Here is a 26,744-nt window from a genome sequence, read left to right on the forward strand (position 1 = left end):
GTTTTTCTTATGCAAAATAATTTATTAGTTTGTATTGTAAAAAAGTAACGAAAATTGTAACGACTCGTTACTTTTTAGTAACTGTAACGGTAACGAGTTACTTTTTAAAATTGGTAACGGTAACGAGTTACTTTTTAGAAAAAATAACGGTAACGGTAACGAGTTACTTTTATAAAGTAACTTTCCCAACTCTGGATATAAGAGAATATGCGACAGTGTCTCTTACTTTTTATTTATACGTTTTAAGTTCTTTCTCTCTCTCTCTTTCTTTTCTCAATATTATTTCTTTAAAATATTCGCGGCGCATACAAGTCGTTAAAAGAATCATGCTTAAATCATTCAAATTGACATAATTATTAAGATTTTTGTTGCATAAATCAACTATGAATATTAAAATTATATAGAATAAATCGATATAAATATAATTTGATTATCTAAAATATTTTTCTAAGTAATAAAATAAATTATTAAATAAAATGATTGATTAAAATGCATGATTGATAAACAAAATAATAACGATTAGTTTAAGGAAGAAAAACTTATTTCTCAATAAAAATTCGTAACGATACGTTCATAAATTTTAAATAAAATATTCAAATAATATTTTCAACATATTAAATAAAAAAATATTCGGACTATAAGTTTTATCAAAATGTTTAAGCAAAATAAAACTAGGACCCGCATAAAAATGTGTAGAAATTATCATAGTCAGAGATCCATAAAATCAAATAACCTATCTCTATCGACTTCAAATGCTAACAGCAATGGGTGAGTAAAACATTATTGAATGGATAAAATCGTACAATATATATATAATTCTCGATTTTCTACGATTCTTTACACATTTAAAAAGAAAAAAAAAAAAAAAAAAAAAAATTTATAATAAAAGTTTCTCTAAATATTATGATCCAACTCTCATTCCTTCTTTTTCTCTCTCTCTCTCTTTTTAGCATACTGATATAAAATTTATTTTTGATAAGACAAATGTATCTATTCACGTGATGTGTTTATTTATAAAGCAATAATGTGTTGTGAGCGTAAAGATTTCATATATAAATTTAAATAAAAATTATTTTCAACTTCTTTTAGATATTCCAGCAGAAAATCAAAATACTTGTCCCCGACAATTTCATTAGCAACGTCAAACGAAAATTACGAATCGATATCTAAACAATCTACTACGAAAGCGCTCGAGAATGCGGCAGTACATTTTGGAGATTTTTATGGTCTTCTGAATAATAATGTAGAAGAAGTATATTATAATAATCTTATAGGAGAGGAAACAACGACGATTAAGAAAAAACGTAGATCGAATTTCACGAGGCAAATGGTGCACAAGTAAAGGAACCTTTCTCTACGATAAGAATAAAATTGAGAAATTTTCGCGAATTGTTAATTCTGATAACATTTTCGAGCGAATTATTTCCCTTCATCAGATTAGAGCGAACGACTGATATGGAGGATTACGCGCGACAAATATCGGCCTTTTTCAAAGAGACTTTAGAGCCGCCTAATTTTAGATTAAATTCATTTCTATCCGAAAACTCTATTCCCGATGGAAGTCGAAGATTTTCACGTTATCCATTCTGGTACAAGGAACCTCACAAGAAGCTTATCGTTAATGTTCTCAAATCCGATCGTTCAAATTAATCCATGGCTCATGAAACTGGTGTTAATTAGTGAAAAGAGACTAATGTATCATAATAAAAATAATAAAAAAAACTCGGTATAAAGCAATACATTGTACTAAAGAAAAGATGCTGAACATATATGTTTTTGATGAAGCATCTATTAAAATGCAATTATTGTAATTTTGATAAAAATTAAATTATTACGTGAACTTATTAAAGATCGCGTATAATTTATGCTACTGCATACACGTATACTCTCATAATTTTATACTTAAAAAAAAATGAATCTTTTGTCTGTTATTTATTTTTCTTCAAGAAGATTAAGAGATTGATCTCAAAATTTTTTATGCAATTATTAGTAAAGATTAGTTAGAATTAAAATAAAAGCTAGTATTAATTCGTTATAATATTAAAACCGTACAATGATCTATTGCATTCTTCTCGTAAGAAACATGGCAATTAATGTTATAGCGGTATATAGATTGAATATTGTTCAAGTTATATGCATAGTCGCGAGATAGAATTCACTTCATATTCATTCCGGAACGCTAATTAGGAGCCGCGAGCATTAGTTCATGATATGTTATGCCGTAATTAGCTAGTATATTATTACGAGAGAGTACCGCTGCTGGAATAATTAATTAAGTTCAAAAGCAGATAAAGATACACGTGAAATTAATTAATCTGAGTTCTAAATGACGAATGGCCGACAATTTTTAATGTATCCACAATATTCTGCTCGTATTTGATTCTTTGACTCTCTTGAAATTGTTTTATGTACATCGCGTAAAAAGAAATCTCTCTCTCTCTGATATATAATAATAATAATAATAATCACATATATACATATACACAGAAACGAGAGTTTACAGTTTAAAATTGATAAAGAAAATTAAACAAATAAATTAATAAAATGAGAAAAATTTATGCGGTTTATGGGGTTGAATAACAAAGACTGATGTTTTCAAAAGACCGATATACGTATTGTTTTCGCTTCGATGAAAATCTAAAGGGACACGCAATAGGGTGGCACTTATCGATTATTCCGTCCAACAGGGTAAAGACGAATTCCATGTATCTTTAACGACAGCGGAAACAAAATTTCCAAGCAGGGAAATGCCAGCGTCGCGTAAACAGACACATTTGTCTTATTTAAAGTGAGTTTTATATTAATATGCTAAAACAGTTCGTTTCGCTTAATTAATTTCTAATTGCAATTCTATATGTATAGAAAATGTAGCAATTCTGGTCATTAATCAATCAATCAAAAAATTAATAATTTGAAATCTTTCTTTCATAACTTTGATATTGTAATAAAATATGTATTGAGCCGTCGCTCATTTATTAAAATCAGAATAAATAAATGGTTTTGAATATGTAACATTCAAAAACATTTATGTTATACAATAATATAGATTAGTAAAATATGCTGAAAACTCTCTCTTTTGTTTTCCTCTATTAATAAATGTATATATAATTCATTTGCATATATTTTATATTTTCAATGAAAATCAATTTAATTTCGATTAAATTTATCAATTCATTAATCAAAAAGACAATTTTCGGCGTATTTTATTAATCCATACTAACAAATACGAAGTCATATTTAAAAAAATGTATTCATTTCGATTTATACATGGCTGGCTCTGGTAATACTTACCCATTTTTCTCATAAAGATCATATTTTAGGATTTATAAAAGGTAGTAATTTTTAACGACTCATTCTGTATTATTCATGTATCAAATCTTGGAAAGCAATTTAAATATGAGCACAAATTGATACAATATACATATGTTCAAAATAGCATTTTTCAGTTTTTACTCATCAAATTCAAATTGTTTCAAGATTTGATGCATATACTGTTTTTAAAATAAATTATTAAAAATCCATATATACATAGATTTATTCTTTCTCTCTAAACTATACAGAATGGTCCATAATATGATTGCGACTCGTTTAAAATAAGTTAATAACTATTGTGAGACTATTGAACGATGGAATATAACATGTATAAATATGTGCAAATATATAACGCATACTAGTTATAAATGTATATGATTTCTGTAGATATTATTCAGTATTATGTGATATGCTAATTACAATTCTGCTATAGACTTTATTCATATACACATTTATCTGTTGGTTTAACTCGAGTTTAAGCGACGTTTGTACATCCTGAAAGATCTATAAATTTCAAATTATTTATTTTTTTATCGATTATATAAACTGCTACTTTTTAATGGTCCCTTAGTATGTACATAGTTAATAATACAATACACAGAATATTGCAAAGTTATCGCATTCCTCTTATTGTTAAATATAAATTAATAAAATTTTGAAATTATACCATTCTAAAAAATATGATCATATTGAAATTATATAACATTACAAATGAATAAATAATTATAATATACTCTAAACTAAATCAAAAATATACTAAAATATCAGAAATCACAATATAATTATTTATTATACTAAATATCTAAGATTCAATAAAAGATGTTTATAATCAAGCTTTCATATAAGATATATTATTACATAACTGCAGTTCACATTCAAAACATCAGGATGTATGCAATGTCGCTTAAACCTGTTTCATATTTATTTCAGTTATCTTATCCAACTTTCATTAACAAACCTTGATTAATGGCAACCAATTTTGAAGATGTAAAAATTGCACCATTGTCGATGACTATAAAGAATATTTCTTATACTATTGTGAATCAGAGAGAAAGAGAGAGAGAGAGAGAGAGAGAGAGAGAGAGAGAGAGAGAGAGATTGAAATTGGAAATACAACAGAATACATTATGATATGAATTTTTCATACATAATGCATTCCACTATACTTTGTGTAATAAAGATAATTCGTTCTCGTCTTCAAAACAAGGCGCGATTAGTTTCCATCAGATTGATATTTTCGAGGCCTTCCCTAGGTCTTTTTCCACGAATAATACATTTCCAAGGGTCGATTGACACGCCAGAATTTATCATTCACTTGCCGTAACGTTTGTGAACCACTCAATACCACAAGTTGTCCCGGAGAAGGAGCAATGTAGATGCAAAAATTTAATAACCTATCTGATTCTGACAATTCAGTATCCAGATCTAATGTCAAACGCATCGCCAAATATTTACTCAAGTGATCGACTGCAAAAACAAGATATATGTTAGTCTTGGTTAAAAGAAAATGTTTTCCTTGTTTTTATTTATAGTATATTTGATTTTTATTTATAGTATGTACGTATTTATTTCTAATATTTTCTTTTTTGAAGTTGTTTTCTTTTTAATTATATAATTTTGCAAAATATTTTACCTGTGGCGTTTGCTGTTGTTTTTATGTACCGGATACTATTTTCTTTCAATGCTTTTATCAAAGAATTATCACCTGCCATTTCTGTAGGGTGTGGTTTAAAAACAAGTTCAATTTCATTGAGCATTAAAGGTTCACTAGGACCTTCGCCTTCTGTATCAACCATAGAATCACCGCCGCCAGTCTCTGCCTCAGCACTAGAAGAGTCATTTTCAGAATTTTGAAAACTTTTCTGTCGTTTTGGTGCTTTCGGGATTTGATTTGCAGGATTTGGTGATGGTGTGGTGGAGTTTCTAGATGTTGTTCCTGGATAAAAACATGTAAAAATAATAAATATAACAAAAATGACCTAACAAATTTACAAATTATAGTCTCATTAGAAACTGGTGGACTAGTTGCAGATTGAGAAATGTTGGTATTTTAAAGATTATTAATCATACCTCCACTGTTTAAAGGTCCTGTTGCGCTCTGAGAAGAATCACTTTGATTTGCTACATTTGTTGATGGATTTGGTGTTGTAGGTGCGCTAACATTTGGAGTATTGTTGTAAGATGTTGCGTTACTCGCATTTTCAGATTCGTTGGCATTCTTTCTTGAACGTTGAGGACGATTCTGACTTTGTAGCTTAATACCCTCTGTAATAGAATTAACAAGTGCAGCTTGTGAATGTGATTTATTTAATTTAGCCAAAACTCGTTCCTGATGAGCCTCGTATTCATCTCTGCTTGGATAGATTTTTGAAATTAGCAAATCAAAGTTTGGATCTGGTCTAAGAGATCTTTTGGAAACTAATTTCTTTCTACATGTGGGACATTCCTGTGAATATCATAAAAATTGTTATAGAAACAGTACATTAGTTGCATCATATGATACATATATATAATGTTATAATTAATAAAATTCTTGTAATAAATATTATTTTATTGATGTTCTGTAAAACTAATGACATACTTTTAGCAAAACCATACAATATATTCTCAGATTTAGCCAGGAAATGGACTGACATTGTATATATTACATGAGATTTGTAGGGAAAAACATAAAATTGAATTTTTTTTTTTTTTTTTGTAGAAGATATATAGCTCACAGAATATTGTTCACAGAATTTTAAATATAAACTTATGTCGAACATATACCTTGTTACCACTCCGTAAAGCTGTAATAATACAGTCAGAGCAGAAGCGATGCAGGCACTCCTTGGTGGTCATAGTTTTTTTTAACATATCCAAGCAAATGGGACACATAAGTTCGCTGTGCAGACTCCGCGGACTCACCGCAATTTCTGTATTATCAGTAATCGCATCCTGTGGTGTACGGTGTAACTCGTACAGTGACAATTCCCATGTTTTGTTGAGGCCGACTTGTTCCGCAGATGCCATCTTGATCACAGTCAGAGTGTTAGTGTTTCAGAATCCAGAGTCCAGAGTGTCCAATCGCTCGTACACAAATTCAGTTTCAGCGCCGCTTCAGTGTCGCCAACTGTAAATTTCAAATTCCCGTATCTATATCTTATTATAAAAACTTCAGAAATATATAAGCTAAATAAATAATAAAAATATTAAATAATTAATATAGAAAATTTATTTCGAAAATTTAACAAAGTTCTTCAAATAATTAACATATTCAAAGTTATATGTTAATAGTTCTTATATTATATCTCTTTTGAATATTAACATTAATTCAATATTAATTATATTTCTCTCTCTCATCATTCTGATAGTTTTGATAAATATTTTACATTTTAAATTTACACTTATCTTTATTTTACAAGAATTAGCATTATTTAAAAAAATTAGTGTTAAAGATTTACATTTCTGAAACTTTTATTTAATCTTATTTTTTTATAATATATTTATTTATAAATGGAGTTAGATAAGTATTTATAACTCAACATATATTTTAATATGTATTGTGTATTATACTATGTATGTAATATAACATGTATAATATTAATTCTATACATACTGTAAGGAATTCTACTATATAATTTTTATATAAGAAAAATCTGTGGGAGTTTTTTTAAGTTTTGTACAAACTCTCAAAGTTTAACGAATACTCTGTTATAAATAAATATGAATAAATAGATATAAATGAATCAAGTATATGTATACATCTCTCTCTCTCTCTCTCTCTCTCTCTCTCTCTCTCTCTCTCTCTCTCTCTCTCTCTCTCTCTCTCTCTTCTTTCTATAGAATGCAAGATAAACTATGTAGTTAGATTGTAGAAAAAGAAACAATGAAATCTGATTATTTCCTTCGGATTGAATTTGGTGCCAGAGATTTCCACAGTACGTATAAAGTTTAGTAGGGTAGAGCTCCATAAGTAAAACTCCCGTTCATATTCTTAGTAATCGACAAATTCTAATTCGATCCCTGATCCAGTTATCCCGTATACTTTTGAGAAATTAATTGGGATTATTTATTTGAGAGAAAAAATTAAACTGTATTGTGAATAAAGAAAAATATTATGCGTGTCCTAATTAAAAGTCAAAGGTTCATAACATAAGACAAAAAAAAAGTACAACAAAATTTTAAATAAAAATAGAAAACGGGAAGAAAACGCGGAACAATGGATGGAGATTTAACAAAGAACAAACGAAACAAGAATAATACACGCAATTGTCTCCTTTCCCCCTGAATCGCGTTTTTGCAATATAATCATCATGTTATGTAATTAAAGCTATTTTCAGAAAATCTAAATAAAGTTAAATTAAAAAAAAAAAAAAAACAAAAAAAACGGAGCATATATTATTTAAATTATATATTGTATAATATATGTATTATTCTAATAATATTTATTTAATACAATTATATTTAATACAATTACATATTTTTCAAACTGTGTGCCATTTTTTATATTCTATTCTTTTCTCTCTGCCTATAGAGATTATTATTCTCTACTTAGCTTATACATTTTTTTATGGTGATTATCCGTGATTAAAAAGCTTATAAATAATTCTAAAAGAAACATTTAGTACCTGGAAACAGATTTAGTACTTGGAAAAAAAAAGAAGAAGAAGAAGAAGAAGAAGAAGAAGAAGAAGGAGAAGAAGAAGAAGAAGAAAAGATCATTAAGCAGTAATATCGGCGGCATAGTGGTTTATTCGTGAGCAAAATGTAGTATAAATAATATAACGGTATATAATTCCAAGTATAAGATGGGCGTAGGCTTGGCCATTACCATGCACTATAGATGCATCTTCTCTTCGAGAGAGCGACTGGAGTAGATCTATTCGCGAGAAGATCTAAAGCGGCAAACTGGACCGACAAGACCCTCGTCTTTTTCTGTTGACCCTAACTGTAAGAGACTGTAATTGCAGCTGTCTATGCACGCAAGGGAAATAAGTTTCATCGCTTGTTTCTAATATCCATTTTTATTCCCTGTATACTTTTTATCATGAAAGCTATATTTTTGTTACGAAGATTTTAATAGCAACTTTTTTGATACGTATAATGAAAAATACAACAATTTTTATTTCATAATAAATAATAGTATAATGATAATTTTTTCAAATATTTAAATAAAAATTTATAGTAATAATTATGACGAATATTATGCTAATAATATCTCTGATAAAATATTATCTGCTTTATTTTCTGTAATAACATCACAGTTTGTTAACTATAATACAATATTCAATACGATCAATCAAGAAGTCAAAAACGTTTGGGTTTAATATTTTCAAACATATGTGTAACATATAATAAAAATGATTTTTTTTTGTTTGTGCATATATGAAAAAATTCACCGTCGATTTGAATGAAAACTTATCGAAATTTTTTAGATAATTATACTATTCATCGAGACATAAAAAGATATTTATTAGATATTTATTCATTGCGCGCTTCTTTTCATAAATGTTAATTAATTAATATCAAATAATGAAAAACCATGTTAGAAGGACGATTTTTTAAAATTGATTTTTGTTTATCAAATATTTGTTAGAAGTAGTTAATTACTATTTGTCGTGACAGACAAACTCTAGTTTTCGTAATATTGTACTTAAAAAAAGGGAAAAAAGAACAGTTAATTATTTGGATTTTATATTCAAAAAGCCAGTAACAGTCCGCATCTGTAGGTCACGCTGTATCTAACGGCAGGGCAACACCTTGTTCCACTTAATGACGATGCCGCTCCGACAACTTTTTAAGTCCCCCTAATTAATTCCCGATGGCAAAGTATGACATGTCGGTCATTCCGAATTCCACGCGGTCGTACGATAACATTTATATTTCATCGTATGCGAGATTCAAGTATTTGTTGTGTGTGTGTGTGAGTGATGTGACTTGACCCCCCCGCCCTTACTTCTATCATAAAAATATTCGGCAGATTTCAGTTTATATTGCGCAAATTTTTCATGATATTAATCTCTTTTTTAAAATGATTTAGCATTTTTATAAAATAAAATACTCTCTTTATAGTCCGATTTTTTATAAAAGAGCTGAATTTACAAAGAGTCTGTGATATATATAATCCTCGCAAAATAATGTAATACCAATTAGTTAATATAATAATAAATATAAATCGAAGACACGAGTATATATATATGACTTATGATGCGTAACTTGGGTCACAGAGGGGATTTTACTTTCGCTTGATAATATAGTGTAATACGATATTACATTACTCCGGCAAGATCAAGTGATTTATACAATATACTTACAATTAGTATCCAAGTATTCAGTTTCCTTTGGTAAACAGGTTTTTCGACATAAATGCATAATGTTTAAATATTTGTGAATTTTGATAATCATGATTTAAGAAGTTTGTAAATTTGGATTGAGAAATCTTCTCCTTTTTCTTTTGCCTCGCGTCTTTTGTTAACTTTTCAATTTACAAATATTTTATTTAAAACTCTGCACACGAGACTTCGATTTAATATCATATGTTTACGAATAACCAACAGTATCTCATCAGCCTAGTTTCTTAAGAATATAATGTACAGCATCGCAAGATTGCAATAACATTGCAGCAACATTTTTCTGCAAGATCGCAACATTGCAGAAACATTGCGAAATGTTGCTGCAACGTTGTTATGATATTGCAGCAACAGTAAAATGTCCGCCTACAGAAATATTGCAATATAATATTGCAGCAACATAGCAATATAATATATATGCAATAATGTTTTATGTATATTTATCGACATAATATCCTTAACATATGAAAAAAATAATAAGAAATTAGGCCTATAAGAATCAGGATCTAGCGTGTATATAGTTTTTCTGTATTATAATAATAACGAAATTATAAAATGTAAATTTTTCAGTATTCACATTCGACTTTCTTCAGTGACAGAGAATATCTAAGAAAAATACGAAAAAACTCAATTTGCAATTGCGTAAATTCACAATCTCTTTGTATCCGAAATATTCAGATATCCGGATGCAAAAAGATTGTGGTGAATTTACGCATACAACGAGTTTTTTCACATCTCTCTTGTCTTTATACAATCTCAAAATTTATTTATTAAAATCTGAAGTATCTTGCATGTTAAAAAATTATTATCAAATTTTTGATTTTATATAAGAATGGAAACTGTTAAAAGAATTCTTAGTCCAATGTCTGAGTCCCCTGTATTGGGATTATATCATACAATTTAAGCTAATAAAAATAGTTATTATATCTTTAATCTTATTAGTCGCTCTTTGTAAATTTTATATAATCATCATGACTAAAAATTAAATGCGGAACATGCGCCGCATAGTGGTAAACGAATGAACTAGCGATTATTGAATACTTTTTTTGTAATATTTTCGGAATGTTGCTGTAACATTGCTAAAGTTATATTGTAAAATAATGTCTTTGCAATATTTCTGCAACATTAAACTGCAATATGCAATATTACAATGTTGCAGCAATGTTGTTGCAAGCTTCAGTGCTGTATGAGGTACGTGTTAAACACAAAAAAGAAGAGAAATTATCGCCATGACACGTTTACCGACAAATAGTTTTCTCGCGAAAGAGAGAATCTCTTATGTAATATATGCAACCGCAATCTCGTCCTATGTATTGTTCACAAAACTATCGTACAAAATCACGCTCGCACGGATATTATAAGCATTATACGCGTTTTACGTTCCCTTTTGATCATCCGTTTTTCTCATACAATTACAGGTTCTAATTTACGTAAGATCATAGAAACGGCGCACGATGGTAGATATCACGTGCATAAATTAATCCTTTGTTACGTACAGTGTAATTTCAAGGCAAAACGCTTTGCATCTCTGTTCTTTCTATGCCGTGAGAAGTGGCTCGAAGATGTAGGAAATATATAGATTATAGATCGTACATAGATTTTATATATTTGTTAACATTCTTTGTATGATCATACTATTTACTATTGTTTGCAAAATAAGTTCCTTAAGTAACAGTGTACAGATATAAAATGATATCTCTTTATTACTTTCTCCGATATAAGTATAGAGTGAACGAATAAGAATTATAATAGCATCTTCAAAGCTACAAGAATCAGATAAAAACTTCACGAACAAGTTATATACAGTTAGAAAAATAAAATATTAAAACAACGGAAGCGACTCTACATCTTCGAAGAGACTGTACCTGTAAAAAAATTTTTCTCATCATATGATTCTTTTCGTTCGAGAAATTTTTCTCTATCTTCTACGATTTCAAAGATGTTAAACGTATTATTTATAATTGATTTATATTTTACATAAAGACAAATGACTAATATGGTTATTTAATTCTAAAATTCCTTCATATCTGTCTCTTAAACAAAGATATTCGAAGATAAGTCGCGGTGTGTTATTCTTCGATAAATGAAAGCGTAAAATTATTTGTAACAATTCACTCGAGTGATTTCGTTTCTCCGCTACGATTAGTTTTGTTAGACATCTATAATTATCATTTCTTTCGTTTTACTTCCCTGTTCCTGACGTTGCACAAGCATCCGGAAGCAGCGGCGTTCTTGCCGCTTGATACATGTGTTACACGTGTATCCGTTCAACCCAGGTCAAGCGTGAATTTGACACTGGTACAACCGTCGTGTCTATCCTCAGAAATCACTATGAATTTTACTTTCAAATCCCGGATGAATAAACGTTCCGTTTCCCCAATTTCGAAATATGGTGTAATAACAAGTCAACCCGTACTTTTATATACACCGATTTTACGTTAATCGTCTCATACATTATTTTTGCGCTTCGAAAAGAGCTGATCATTTTATAGTGATCCATTGAACATTAATATGTATACCATGGTTTATGTAATATTCAGCTCTTTTCAAAGCCCGAGAATATATCTGAGGTATTATAGATTTAGTAAACCATTTTCCGTTCTAAAAAAACTATAAATTAAAAAAAAATATTTCTATATTAAATGAAGTATAAGATTCGAGGTTTGCGCAGAATTTTGTTGATTAAATATAAACTAGCCATAAATTAACGAAGATGTCTATTTATGTTAGAGACGCAATCGCGAAATTTAAATTAACATTGAAATTTTATTAAGTGCAAAAATTTGCGCGATGTAAAAATGATTATGAAATAAGATCTTGCTTCATCTTTTTTTGCTTCATTCTTTGCGGCGTTTTCTTATTTTCAACGCTGTGTAGACACCCGTTAGTCACGTTCGTCTCTATGATACACGAGTGCAGAGATTTATCTCGAGTCAACCATGGATCTAATCCGTTGAAATACTTGAGATTTATCTTCTTTACACAACTGAGACTAAAGCGAATTTCTGACATGGCCTTTGACCATAGAATTCATCAACATTCGATCTTAAATTTCGCCATCGACATAATGAAAGGATAAGGCTTTTCATTGATAGATATATGTTGCTTATTAGTATCTGTTTCTTCTTCTCTCAAGTCAAAATACGACTTGTCAGCATTAATTTTCGTTACTATACGCAGATTGAGTTTTAACAAATTTATGTTAATGAAATACAAAAAAGTAGCATTTTCGTATTTATTAATCACTTTGCTATTCTTCGCAATTTCTTATTATATTTTAGAGCAGTTTGACTTTTGATGATGTTTTTGAAAGAGATATATTTTTACTTCTCTTTCTAATTATCTTTCTTTCTTGCTGCCAGCATGTAGCATTTAAAAGTCAATTGGCTGGTATGCCATCTTGGAAGAGGTGTCTGTGTGATTTAAGTGATAATATTTTTTATTTTTTTATTTTTTCTTCATAAACACATTCCTCAGAATCTCATGATGTTTTTCATTGACGGTCGCGCGATTACAGACTATGAAAATCGCATTTCTTGTGGGTTTTCTATCTGCAGCGGTACTTGATTGCCTTTCGTTAAGAAACCTCACCGGAGCGAACTGACCTAGTAAAATTGGTAACGTGCAGGAAATAAAACATACAATTCACGTATCCGTCAAAAGTTCTTATTAGAATAATTAATAAATTGTGTATTTATTTTAGCATCGCAATAATTCGATCAAATATATCAATTGTCATCTGAGTAGTGTTCAATACAAAGCAAAATTTTACCTGCTGCCAACACACTATCCTCTCGAATGCATCTTCATTATAATATCAATTAATTATAAAAATCTATCAAAATCGTAATTATTAAAGATATTGTTAATGTGATTTCCATAAAAAAATAATGCACGTAACATATTAAAATGAACATATCGACAATATGAAATATTTTACGAAAAATACTATATTTTCTGAATGTCAACTTGATATTTTATAGATAAATTTGACAATTTCGATTTTGTCTCGATTGTCTCAAGATTGGCTCGCATAAAACCTACGATAAGTCAAGCGGATTATTTGCTTAAATCAGACCACTTGTTGTCATGCTTATAATAGAAATAAGAAGCTTTTTAGCCTGTATATTAAATTAAATTTATAACTCGCGCGTGCAATGAAACGAAATTTTAATATCTAATAGGAAAATAAAAATATTTTTCTTTTTCATTTATTATTATAAAAAATCGCAAGTTCAATTATATTCATAACAAAATTTACGCGAAGAACTTTCCGACAGCTGACACATATTCAATATCATTTTTTTTTTTTTATTAATGTTTGCACAGATCAGTAAACATGTAACGTAAAAGATAACGTTAGATTTATAATCCGCAATAAAATTCGAGATAAAAGTCTATTTATAACTTTGTGTCGTATAAAATACAGAAAACACATTTGAAATACACATACATACATTGTATAAAAAATACATATTCAAATACACATATATTAAGAAAGAAAAATGTAATTTTATCTTTATTTTTCTCGTGAATTATAGATCGTTTAAAGGGCTTAAAACATATATGCCAGCATGACCAAACCTACGTCACCTTGTTGAAAAATAACGAGATTTTCAAGAATTCTCTTTCGTCGTCTAAAAGTTATTACAATTTTTAGCTATATATTTTATATTTAAATACTATTAATTTTGTTAAAAGATTTCTTACAAGCATCGTGTTTTAAATTTCGAATAAAATATTAAATTGTATTTCTATTATCATTATATATTTATGTGTAAAAACCTATAATACTCTAAGTATTTCGAATCTATTAAAATGTTCGTTGCTGCGAGAGAACCGTTTATTTCCGTTCCACATAACAACGAATTATGATACGTTGCGTGTCACGTTACGCCCAACGTCGGCTTGTTAGTTCTTAATCTCATCGAAATCGCACCCTTCGATCTCTTGTCAAACCGCGGTGTCATTATATATAAATTTAAATTACGCCAATTAACCGTCGCCGGGACAAATTACCCGTTTTTGCGACCAAGAAAAGAGTTGATGTAGTTCACGATTGCGTTTCTTATTACGTGAGATGAGGTACTCGGATTTAAAAACCGTCATTGAAGTATGTTTGCAAGAGAAAAGATTTTTACGTATTCGATTTGTGCTCTGTATCTTCATTGTTGTCAGTAATAAATTAAACGATAGTGGGCAAACACAATAATTCTATAAATTATTCTATCAATTAGAGATTTACTTACAAGCTGCAATATAGAAGAGTGTACAAAGATAAAACACACCGTGTCCGAAATTGTGTTCATCAAGAAGAAATAAAATGAAAAATATATTCGTGAAGAATAAATAAAATAAAATATTATCATTTAAATCACAGAGAGAACTATTCCAAGATGACATCACTCGATTGATTTTTAAATGCTACATGGAAGTTAATCGGAAAGAGAGAGAGAGAAAAATATATCACTCTCAAAAACATTGTCAAAAGGCAAAATTTACTGATTTAAAAGTATAATAAGAAATTGCCATATAGCAAAGTGATTAATTAAATACAAATGCAAAAACGTAGCGTGTCTCTATCTTATTGACAATAAAATTGAAACCTCCCCATACAGCACCGCAAGATTGCAACAACATTGCAGCAACATTTTTCTGCAAGATTGCAACATTGCAGAAACATTACGAAATGTTGCTGCAACGTTGTTATGATATTGCAGCAACAGTAAAATGTCCGCCTACAGAAATATTGCAATATAATATTGCAGCAACATAGCAATATAATATATTGTATATGCAATAATGCTTTATGTATATTTATCGACATATTATCTTTAACATATGAAAAAAATAATAAGAAATTAGGCATATAAGAATCAGGATTTAGTGTGTATAAAATAATTATTATATCTTTAATCTTATTAGTCGCTCTTTGTAAACTTTATATAATCATCGTGACTAAAAATTAAATGCGGAATAGATAGCGCAATATGCGCCGCATAGCGGTAAACGAATGAACTAGCGATTATCGAATACTTTCTTTGGAATATTTTTGAAATGCTGCTGTAACATTACTAAAGTTATATTGTAAAATAATGTCTTTATAATATTTCTGCAATATTAAACTACAATATGCAATATTGCAATATTGCAGCAATGTTGTTGCAAGCTTTAGTGCTGTATGGGTCAATCCGCGTAATGGGTGAGGTAGCAAGACCGGGAGCGGTGATGATTCTCCAAATCGGGAGCGTTTAAACAAGGCGATCATACCTGACCCAGTGAGACAATTCCCCCCTCCCCCTCTCCTCCCACCGGATCTTCTGTTTTCCGAGTGCTCGGGAAGCCGAGGACTCACATCGTGCATCGGCGCGCCGTAGGTCGCGATTTGACCCACAGTCTGGAACACCGCGAGTATAAGTCCTTCTCTCTCGTCGGGCCGATCACCATGGACGGAGTCATGGACGTCATGGTGCACCGCGCCGTACCGCATCGGCCGAGAATGAAGACGAGGTTGGCTCTCGTTGGAGAGGCAACCGTGAGAGGCGATGTGCACACGTGCACCTCGGGGCATTCGCGGGTTGGCAGTCGGCTCTTGAAAGCCGCTCGGTGAATGCGCTCTCGCGTCCTCTCATACACGCGTTTTTAATCGAATCTCTCGGCGCACCTATATATAGGAGACTCGCATCTCCTATATAAGGGAGGTATATATTATCGAATGGGGAAGGGGATCTTGCGCGACCGGGGTGTGTCGATTTTTAACCGATAATTTTCACGGTAGCCGTAAAATGTACAGTGTTGAATGTTTACGCGAAACCCAGTGGAACGACAGAGAGAGAGAGAGAGAGAGAGAGAGAGAGAGAGAGAGAGAGAGAAGTGCGGGGCCGGTGGTAACATAAGTGCGATTTTTAGCAAATGCTAATCGCTCCGATGTAGAGGAACTCGCTTTGTTTGTGGCGAGACGCCGCATGCCATGCCGGCCGGTGATGAAATTGATGGCACAAATGGGATATATGATTTTTACTGATTGCCGAGGAGAGAGAGAGAGAGAAAAGAAAAATGATTAAATTATTTTTGTACGTACTTGAAATTGTTCTTCGTTCGAATTTTCTTAGGCAAGAGTACTGCTATACATTTTAGTGTAGTTATTGTTGCACGTGTCTATAACGTGTCCTACACGTTGATGTGAGTAAAAAAAAATCTCTGTGTAATTATTAAAATATTTCACAAAGACTAGGATATTGTAATGTCAAGATATTAATCAAACGCATTAATATACTAATTATATGACATAAAAATATCAAAATAATATTATTCATTTTAAACAAACAAGCTTGTATATTAATTTATCGTTGTAGCTTACAATATATTTATCATATGCAATCAAATTATAAACATGGATTATATAGATTTTCTTTAACCACGATATAAAACATGTTTCTTAACCACGTAGAGAACAATATAAAATATACAAAATATATACAAAGTACATTATAAAAATAATTATATATATTATAATGTGTATGTACATACTTGCTGTTACTCGGGTAATATTGTGTAATTAAAAATATATCAAAAATATATATAAAATAAGTGTAAACAAAAAAGTGTATAATAACATTTCCATAAAAATTACCGTCGATTGGATCATTTTTATGTGTTAGTAGATCGTTCAGATTTCAACAACGATTTAAAATCTAGTAGCATGTTTTCTTCATAATCCCGAATTCGATTCACCGGTATTGGAGGAAAAGTACCAAAATGATATCATGTTATTTTATTCTAACTCCTATCCCCTATCTAAAAGTTTGAAACAAAAATATATAAATTGCTCTCTATATCAGAACAGTTTTAATAATATTGTTTCAAACTTTTGTGAGTAAAAAACCTTTGGAAAAATCGAGTATTAAAATCTTGGGATTTTTTTTTTTTTCGAAATTAAAATATTCATCAAAAACTATAGAAACTATTTACGGCATGCTGAAAAGATACGTTGAACATAGAATCATCAAAGTAAAAAAAAAAAGGGGGGGGGAGTGGTAATTGAAACGATCGCCCGAAATGCCTTATAAGTAGACTTTTATTAGAACGAAAGACAAAACATTTTCACACGTGTCAAATGTCGTGAGTATAATTTATGGACATTTTCCGAGAGATCTTAATAAAAATCACGTCATAAAAACGTATTTTAATTCCCTTCGCCATTCGAGCGAGTGCAGCGTGCGTCCATTCTGTAAATGTTACTTACGAGTCGTAATTGCAAATGTAAATACACGCATTTATGGTTTACATAATCGTATAGGCAATGTTAGTAACGCATCTGCAACGATACGTATGAACAACACGCATTTATGGTTTAATATTTAACGCAATGGTCGTTCATAACGAGTAAACAATGGGAACAGGAAATGAAATCAGCCAGCTATTAGCGTGAAAGAAAAAGAAATATGTTAAAATTTGAAAATGAGATCTAAATAAATATTCACGTAAAAAATAATAATAAATAATATTCTAAAATTTAGATAAGAGTGAGAAAGTACGAAAATATAAAGCGAGATATGAAACTAAATTGAGAATGATAGACAAATGTGATAAACTTGGCAAATCGTAAAGATCTTCCTTCAGAATTTCTACATTTGGAGGAGGATGTAAGCTATTACTTACGACTCTAACCGAAGACCAGGGTCATGGCACGCAAGAATAATCCCACGGTTTTCATGCTCGATCATGCGATCGCATGTAATTCTTGCGGAAAAAAAGTTTTCACCGAAAGAACTATATATATCGTCGTAGAAATTCTTATCTGCATTAAACAATGAAAAAAGTTAGAAAACGAAATTAAGAAGTTCCCTGTGTTATAGAGAAACTTGTGCGGCAAACGGATGAGATATAAGTTAAAAAATTTATCGTGCATATAAAAAAGTGTGTAGAAAACTATAGAAAATTTTTTCCTTAAAAATTTACTTTAACGTTGTGTATATGTGCTGTATAAACTAAGACAATGGGAAACGCAAGATCGCAATCCTGTCGACGAAGCAAACCGCTCTATCTCTTCTACCTTATCAACCGAACATGGAGCATCGTCGTAGATCATCGAAAGGATCAAGATCGATGCGACGAGATCGACAGAGAAACGGATCTCTCGTCAAAATGCAGCACCTGCAACGTTTGCGATTACCAGCAGAACAGCCTGACGTTCGACAGGTAAGATGCACATATACACACTGTCAGTAAATAATATATAAAATATATAAATAAAGGACATACCTGTCCTACGGATCCTAATAGTAAAATGTACGATTGCAATAACGAGATTATTATTAAAAAACGCAATCATGTTAAATTTTCACGACTATCAAGTAGGCTAACTATCAGGTGAGCCTGAAGATAACTAAAGAAGACGCTACCGATCCTTTTTACCGAAGATAACAATATGAGTATTTTAATTTATCCGCTCACTATGTTATCATCGAAAATGTACTGATCTTCCATACCTTTTCAAAGGATAACACACGTTTTACCTTCTCAGTTACTATTTTCACACATCGACGAGATTATTATTAAAGACGCGGCCACCCATGAATGAATTTTCTAAGATGTCAGGTGAGTTATACCCGTATTCATAGTCCGTCCTTGAGGAATAAGGATTCCTTGTTCCTCGTTCCATGTTTCATAAATTTCCTTGACCGAACAAGGAATCTTATTGGCTCCCTTATCTCAAGGAAAGTCACGAATTTTTTTGAGGAGTGGATGCGACCTTTTTAGCAGACGATACGCAGAATATAACCAAATATAACCTCCAAAAGTTAGTTTCGTTACATTTGTGGTTTTGTGGTTATTTGTTGTCGCGCTCTCAAACTGAAAGTGTATAAAGGAAAAAGGGATAATGGACAATGAATTTTTAAACGCTTCTGACGATGGATTTGAAGACGAAAATCCAGAGAATCGGATTCTGTGGCGGATTCCGAAAAGATACATTCGCGATTGGGAAAATCCCGTGGAATTTTTTGAAGATACGAAAAAGTTTTCATATGTATTATATGAAATTAGTTGCAGGCAGCATGAAACGGTGCTGCCTCCAGTCGGTCACTAAAAATCCCTAAAATATTTCTTCCTTCTGAAAGGGAGACTCGAGGTCCATCTATGAAACAAGGTGGCCTTGCAGATTCAAAGAATCCTTCATGGAGGCTTCCTCCGTCCTTAAAATAAGGAAGGACTATGAATACGGGTATTAGTGATTCCGGAGATAATTAAAAAACGCTGATATAATATACCATTTTGGCTGATTAAAAAAATAATTATACGAATCTTTTTAATTATATATAAGTATTTTAATTTATTCAATCACTATTTTATTATAAAATGTTTTATTATTCTATCAATAATTCAATTTTATTTCTGTAGGACCAGCCGTCTTTAATATAACCATCTCTAATATATTTAATTTTATATTTAAATAAAAACATTTTAACCAAAAATACTGTTGTATAAAATAGTTGTTTAAATTTCCTAGAAAAATAATGATATCAAAAAATTGCGCCAAATGAATAAAAATTTATGCTATAAAATTGATTTCTTTTATTACTATTGTATCTAAATAAAAATATTTTAACTAAAAACCTGTTATACAAAGTAGTTGTTTTAATTTCCTAGAAAAATAATGATATCGAAAAATTGTGCCAACTGAATGAAAATTTATATTTAATATAAAATTTTTTTATATAATTATTTCCAATATTAAGAAAAATTATATTTAATCAATTGCAATATATAATTAAAGTAGTAGAGCGTATAGCATATTCTAAAATAAAATTATTTCATAATTAACTAAATGCATAATAGAAGTATGTGTTTATACGTACAAAAATAAAAAATAAATATTTATTTTTTAATTTATACAATATCTATTATACTTATATCTTTCTGATATTTATTTATATATTGAATTATTCGAAAATTTTGTAGAATGTTAAAATAAGTGGTATTATTTTCACTTGACTATTATATGTATATCTAATAGTATATTTTGTAAAGTGATATTTTGATAGATATTTTACAACAAAAATTGTTTGCATTTGTTGAATTTTAATAACATTCTTTAATTGTTTAAAATGAAAATAAGTAAAGTGCTTCTTTCGTTATTTGATATTATTCTATTTCCGGAAAGAAAAAAAATGCTGTGCAAACTGGGAAAAGTGTATCAGCTGTTTGGAGATGACGTTGCAGAATCAATCATTTATAAGTGATTTGCTGGATAAAGATGGCGAAATAAAAATATTAATTTGAAACTAATCCATTGTGAAATTACCCAAAAAATGGTTAAATTGAAAAAAAGATGCTCACATTATACTGAATAAACACACATTCAAGGCATAAATACAGTCTTTGATTTATACGAGAAAAATGCTATAAACATTCCAAACAACTCAATATCATATCTATTAAGATGCAATATCTGTTTATATTTTTATTAGTATTTATTTTTAAAACCATCGATTATGTTCACAAAATTATAATTATTTTGAAAAGGCAACATATGAAATGTACCTGTAAAAATCTTCATAAATTATAAAGCTACACATTTTCTCGACGCCAGTAAAGTAAATCGTATTGGATAAATTTTATATTACTCTATGAAAATTGACTAGGTACTAATTTTCGTCGCGTTTGTATCCGATAGGAAACTATCCGTAGAAACCGTTTTATCTTGTGCCAAGCGTTTCACCCAGATCAATAATTCTAGTTTCTAGTCAATAATACATGAAAATACATGATACATCTAATGAAATAATACCGTGTTTGCAACTGTGTGCAATAAATTTTTAAATGAGACTAATATTTATATTATAATTTTTTACTTTAATTTAATATTCAAGAGAGTTTGATAAATATTATCATCTTCGTTATAGCATAAATATATATATATAATATTGTATTCAATCTGTGAATTCAGTGTATTTTTATAAAAAGCCTAAATTTTTTTAATAAAAACTCGGCCTCTAAAGATTTGGTTTTTCACCTGATTTGATCTGATAAAAAAAAAAAAAAAAAAAAAGTATTATACCTATATACAGTTGAAAAACGGAATTGGAAGCAGTGCTTGTAAAATTTCTTATTAAAAATATAACCATTGTAATATATTGTTACAATCAAATCAATTTATCTTTTAATTACTTCTTATTTTATTCAACATATAACCCTTAATTCAATATAAATATAATTAGCATTTTTGATACGGAATTTGATTATAAATTAATAATATTCAATATAATCAATTCAACAATTAATTATTTTGAGTCTCATGTGATGATACATTATTTGCATTTGATTAGGTAAGCGCAATGTATTGATAATTAATATTGATTAAATATTGATTATATTGAGAGTGCGCCCATACAGCACTGAAAGATTGGAAAAACGTTGCATAGATCTTACATTGAAACATTGTAATATTGCATAGAAGTTGCGAAATATTTCTGCAATGTTACTACAAGCCTGCGGCAACGTTGAAATGTGCCCTCAGAAATATTTCAATGTAAGACTACGGTAATGTTACGGTGCAATGTATTTGTAATATTTAAATACATTGCTACAAATATGCAAAACGTTTCAAATTTAATACATAAACTTTGAGAACATATAAAAATATCCAAGAGAGATAAGAAAAAAGATTGTGAATTTACGCAATTACAACGAGTTTTTTCTCGTCTCTCGTGGATGTCTTTATATATTCTCCAAGTTTATCTATTAAATTTGAAGCATTTTGCATATTAAAAAATTATTGTCAAATTTTTGCTTTTATATAAAAATGGGAACTATTAAACAATTTTCTGTTATCTAATTAACATCGCTATTTTATAAATTATTTACAAGTTTAAGACATTGATAATGATTAAATAATTTAATTCATAAAAATTAAAATTTTATTTATATAAATATCAAACTCCATATCTTAAGTAGACAATAAACGGATAATTTTAACTTTTTTCGGATAATTATTTGTCCGATTTCTAAACACTCAATTCAATATCTGAATTTCCTGTGTTGGGATTGTATCAGACAAATTAATCTAATAAAAATAGTTATTATACCTTTAATATTACTAACCGCTTTTTGCAAGCTTTATATAACCATCGTGATTAAAACTTAAATACGGGATAGATAACGCAACGCGCGCCGCATGGTGGTAAACGAATGAAGTAGCGATTATCAAAAACTGTCTTTTGTAATGTTTTTGAAATGTTGCTGTAACATTCTCATAAAATATTACAATTCCATATTCCAATAATGTCTGAACAATATTTCATTGCAACTTGCAAGATTGTAACATTGCTGCAATATAATGGCAATGTTCTGTGCTGTATGGGCGTTGACAAACATTTAGTTGATGTTGATCATCACATAAATGCAAATGCACTACCAAAATATTGCATACCAATTATAACACTAAGAAATAGATTAAAAAATAAAATGTTAGTTTCAGCCACCATGTATTATCAATAATAAAATCATCTTAGATTCGTGAATCTTACGAGAATTATACAAGTCTCGATTTATTTGCGATCATGCGATTGGTTTGTTACAAACCAATGCCCGTTTTCGTTCCACATATACCTACAGGCAAGAAAACGGCTGATTATCGACCACGTATCGTAGTGTGGTGCGTGTGTACACGTCTGTCCCTTCCGTAGCGCGTGTGTGACGTACCTCGCGGGGGGATAAGTTCAGATAAACTCTACTTACGTTACGAGCAGGTGAAGGCGCCTCATTACGCTGCTCAGCGCTTCGCCGCGCCGGTCGTCCCGCGCCGATGTCAGTAAGCCTCCGGCCGTACCGCGGAACGGAGTCAAGTATAAACTTACGTGTGTGACGGTGGACCCTTTTGTAATCGCACCATGTCGATCATTTCGACAGGTCGCGCGATTAAGACGTTGGACCGTGATTAAAATCGACAGCCTTCCGTGCGTTTTCCCATGCGTCTGAAATCAGAAACATCGTTCAATTAAGGTAACGTAATCGCATGCTGTGACTTTTATTTATATCAATCAATTGTGAACAAGGTGAAAAATTATTCACAAAATCCTACCTCTTCCAAAAAAAAAAAAAAAATTTTTCGGAAAATATTCGCTTGACATGTGATCATAATCAAGATTCTGTAATTCTTCCTTTAATCCTGCTTTACGATAATTCACGATTAATACGGTATCATACACATACGTACGCATACATTAGAGCAAAATCGATAATGATAGATGAAGAGAGAGAGAGAGAGAGAGAGAGAGAGAGAGAGAGAGAGAGAGAGAGAGAGAGAGAGAGAGAGAGAGAGAGAGAGAGAGAGCGAGAAGACATATTGAATAGAAGATTTGATATTAATTATTTTAATGATCATATCAATGAAGCTAGATACTAGGATCGTTTAATTTATCGCTACCGCCTTTCATCAAGAATACGAGAATCTAATTGGTAACGCTCGGTAATCAGCACGCTACTCCGTGCACGCACACTGTCAATTTTATTTAAATTTTTTGCGCGCGAGAAACCACGATCTCATTTGAACTTCCTCGACGATTACGGGGCGAAGAAATGGCGCGTACCTTTTTTTGTGTGTGTATGCGCGTGGACGCGCGTCTAACGAGACGAGTAATTTAATTTCCATATACATATATATATATATACATACATATATATATATATATATATATATATATATATATATATATATATATATACTCATACAGCACCGCAAGATTGCAATAACATTGCAGCAACATTTTTCTGCAAGATTGCAATATTGCAGAAACATTGCGAAATGTTGCTGCAACGTTGTTATGATATTGTAGCAACAGTAAAATGTCCGCCTACAGAAATATTGCAATATAATATTGCAGCAACATAGCAATATAATATATATGCAATAATGCTTTATGTATATTTATCGATATAATATCCTTAACATATGAAAAAAATAATAAGAAATTAGGCCTATAAGAGTCAGGATCTAGCGTGTATATAGTTTTTCTGTATTATAATAATAACGAAATTATAAAATGTAAATTTTTCAGTACGCATTCGACTTCCTTCAGTGACAGAGAATATCTAAGAGAAATAAGAAAAAACTCAATTTGCAATTGCGTGAATTCACAATTTCTTTGTATCCGAAATATTCAGATATCCGAATGCAAAAAGATTGTGGTGAATTTACGCATACAACGAGTTTTTTCACATCTCTCTTGTGTTTATATAATCTCAAAATTTATTTATTAAAATCTAAAGTATCTTGCATATTAGAAAATTATTATCAAATTTTTGATTTTATATAAGAATGGAAACTATTAAAAGAATTCTTAGTCCAATGTCTGAGCCCCTGTATTAGCCCCTGAGGGTCATATCATACGACTTAAATTAACAAAAATAGTTATTATATCTTTTTAATCTTACTAGCCGCTCTTTGTAAACTTTATATAATCATCATGATTAAAAATTAAATGCGGAATAGATAGCGCAACATGCGCCGCATAGTAGTAAACGAATGAACTAGCGATTATTGAATACTTTTTTTGTAATATTTTCGGAATGTTGCTGTAACATTGCTAAAGTTATATTGTAAAATAATGTCTTTGCAATATTTCTGCAACAATTAACTGCAATATGCAATATTACAATATTGCAGCAATGTTGTTGCAAGCTTCAGTGCTATATATATATATATATATATAGATCATACAGCAGTGTAGTAAAATATAAGAGAAGATGGCGATGAATGAAATGAAATCGTGTTCGCGAGCGCGAGTGTAAAAACCGCTGGTCGTTACTTTCGTGCCAATTATCGCAATTATAGAAATACTCAGGCTCTTTAATATGAAATCATCCGGTGCATTTTCTCATCGTATGCGATTGCGTGCCGCGATTATCGTGGTCGTTTCTGCTCTGGATAAACGTAAATACGATGACAGGTGCGAGACATCATTGTTCTCGCGCTCGTGAACTCACAGACGAGAAATATTTTGCGTTTTCAGAACTCGAGAAAAGACAATGAATCAAGATTATTACCGTTTCGTCGATCTACATTTTCGATAAGTATGCGGAGTATGTACCATAATAAAACGCATTACGTGAAATTAATAATCGTGTGTTTAGAAATAAATCACATTTAATCTTTCGACTGTACGCATTTATTTTTAAAATGATGATCGTGCTCAATGAAATGAAAATCAAACAGCTGTATTTAACGATAAATATATGCTGAGTTTATATAGACTCAAAAAGATAGTATTCTTCTCCGAAGTAATCTTATCATTGATGTGTCAACACAACTTGATTTCTTGTAATATCACGCTATCGACCTTGCTTTTGTGTACAAAAATATCCATACAAGCTATAAAACACGCCATCAACATTTGAGCAAGCATTCTTAGAAATAAATATTAAATCCATATGTCATTACATAGGATATAATATTTTTTTATAAATCAAGGCGTTTTGAAGATTTACATTACATGTGTATAATTTTATACATGGGAATATTTTCTATTATAAGATAAATAAAAAATACTTGTTTCGATAAAAAAAAAACTAGTTGGATAGAACAAAGATGTAGGACAAAGGTAAAAGATTTGAAAAGGATATTAATTGATGCCATGGTCGCTTCCATATTAGACTAATCGAGTCATGACTCGAAGGACATTAACGTCAACCTACGTAATTCTTGTTCTTGTAACGTTCCTTTTGTGATGTTGCGTTTATTTTTCAAGCCTGGTATACATCTACATACATTGTATGCGTATATTGTCAAAGCGTGTGCCTGCGAATAATATATAATTATGCAAATAATATTTGGATATTTGTTAATATCTTTTCGTAGATATTTTATATGCGAATAGTATCCCCTTGTGTCTTTTTCGTCTAAAATGGAGAATTAATTCGTAAACAAGTTCTTTCACATCAAGCTTGTTTTTTTCATCGCAAACGATAAGCTCATTTAAAAATCGTAGGAGAAACAAAAATATTTTCAAAAACAATCTTAATTTTTAGTTATGGTTGTGTCTAATATAAATTTAATTTCAGAATCAAAATAATAATAATAATAATAACAATATTTTCATTGCA

At 30.2% G+C, this 26,744-nt stretch overlaps 2 protein-coding genes across 4 annotated transcripts in view; one reads left to right on the forward strand and one right to left on the reverse strand.

The window, feature by feature from the left end:
* Positions 1 to 3,551: 3,551 nt before the first annotated feature.
* Sce (E3 ubiquitin-protein ligase Sce) overlaps positions 3,552 to 26,744 on the reverse strand; it is a 50,536-nt gene continuing 27,343 nt past the window's right edge. The window contains exons 2-6 of the mRNA XM_070306625.1: positions 23,382 to 23,617; positions 6,079 to 6,421; positions 5,383 to 5,758; positions 4,946 to 5,248; positions 3,552 to 4,779 (exon numbers count right to left, since the gene is read on the reverse strand). Of these exons, the coding sequence (XP_070162726.1) occupies positions 4,562 to 4,779; positions 4,946 to 5,248; positions 5,383 to 5,758; positions 6,079 to 6,321 (1,140 nt within the window). The 5' untranslated portion in view covers positions 6,322 to 6,421; positions 23,382 to 23,617 and the 3' untranslated portion in view covers positions 3,552 to 4,561. The remainder of the gene's footprint in view (positions 4,780 to 4,945; positions 5,249 to 5,382; positions 5,759 to 6,078; positions 6,422 to 23,381; positions 23,618 to 26,744) is intronic.
* Positions 18,598 to 26,744, forward strand: part of Mwh (multiple wing hairs) — a 57,095-nt gene continuing 48,948 nt past the window's right edge. The window contains exon 1 of one of the 3 annotated variants that reach the window (XM_070306617.1): positions 18,598 to 18,842. In XM_070306617.1, the coding sequence (XP_070162718.1) occupies positions 18,640 to 18,842 (203 nt within the window). In that variant the 5' untranslated portion in view covers positions 18,598 to 18,639. Of the gene's footprint in view, positions 18,843 to 23,416; positions 23,646 to 26,744 lie in introns of those variants that run through there. The other 2 variants (XM_070306618.1, XM_070306619.1) reach the window with 2 other exon arrangements.

Source organism: Polyergus mexicanus, unplaced genomic scaffold (assembly GCF_030449975.1).
Source record: "Polyergus mexicanus isolate NDT 795.1 unplaced genomic scaffold, iyPolMexi1.0 SCAF_13, whole genome shotgun sequence".
NCBI lineage: Eukaryota > Metazoa > Arthropoda > Insecta > Hymenoptera > Formicidae > Polyergus > Polyergus mexicanus.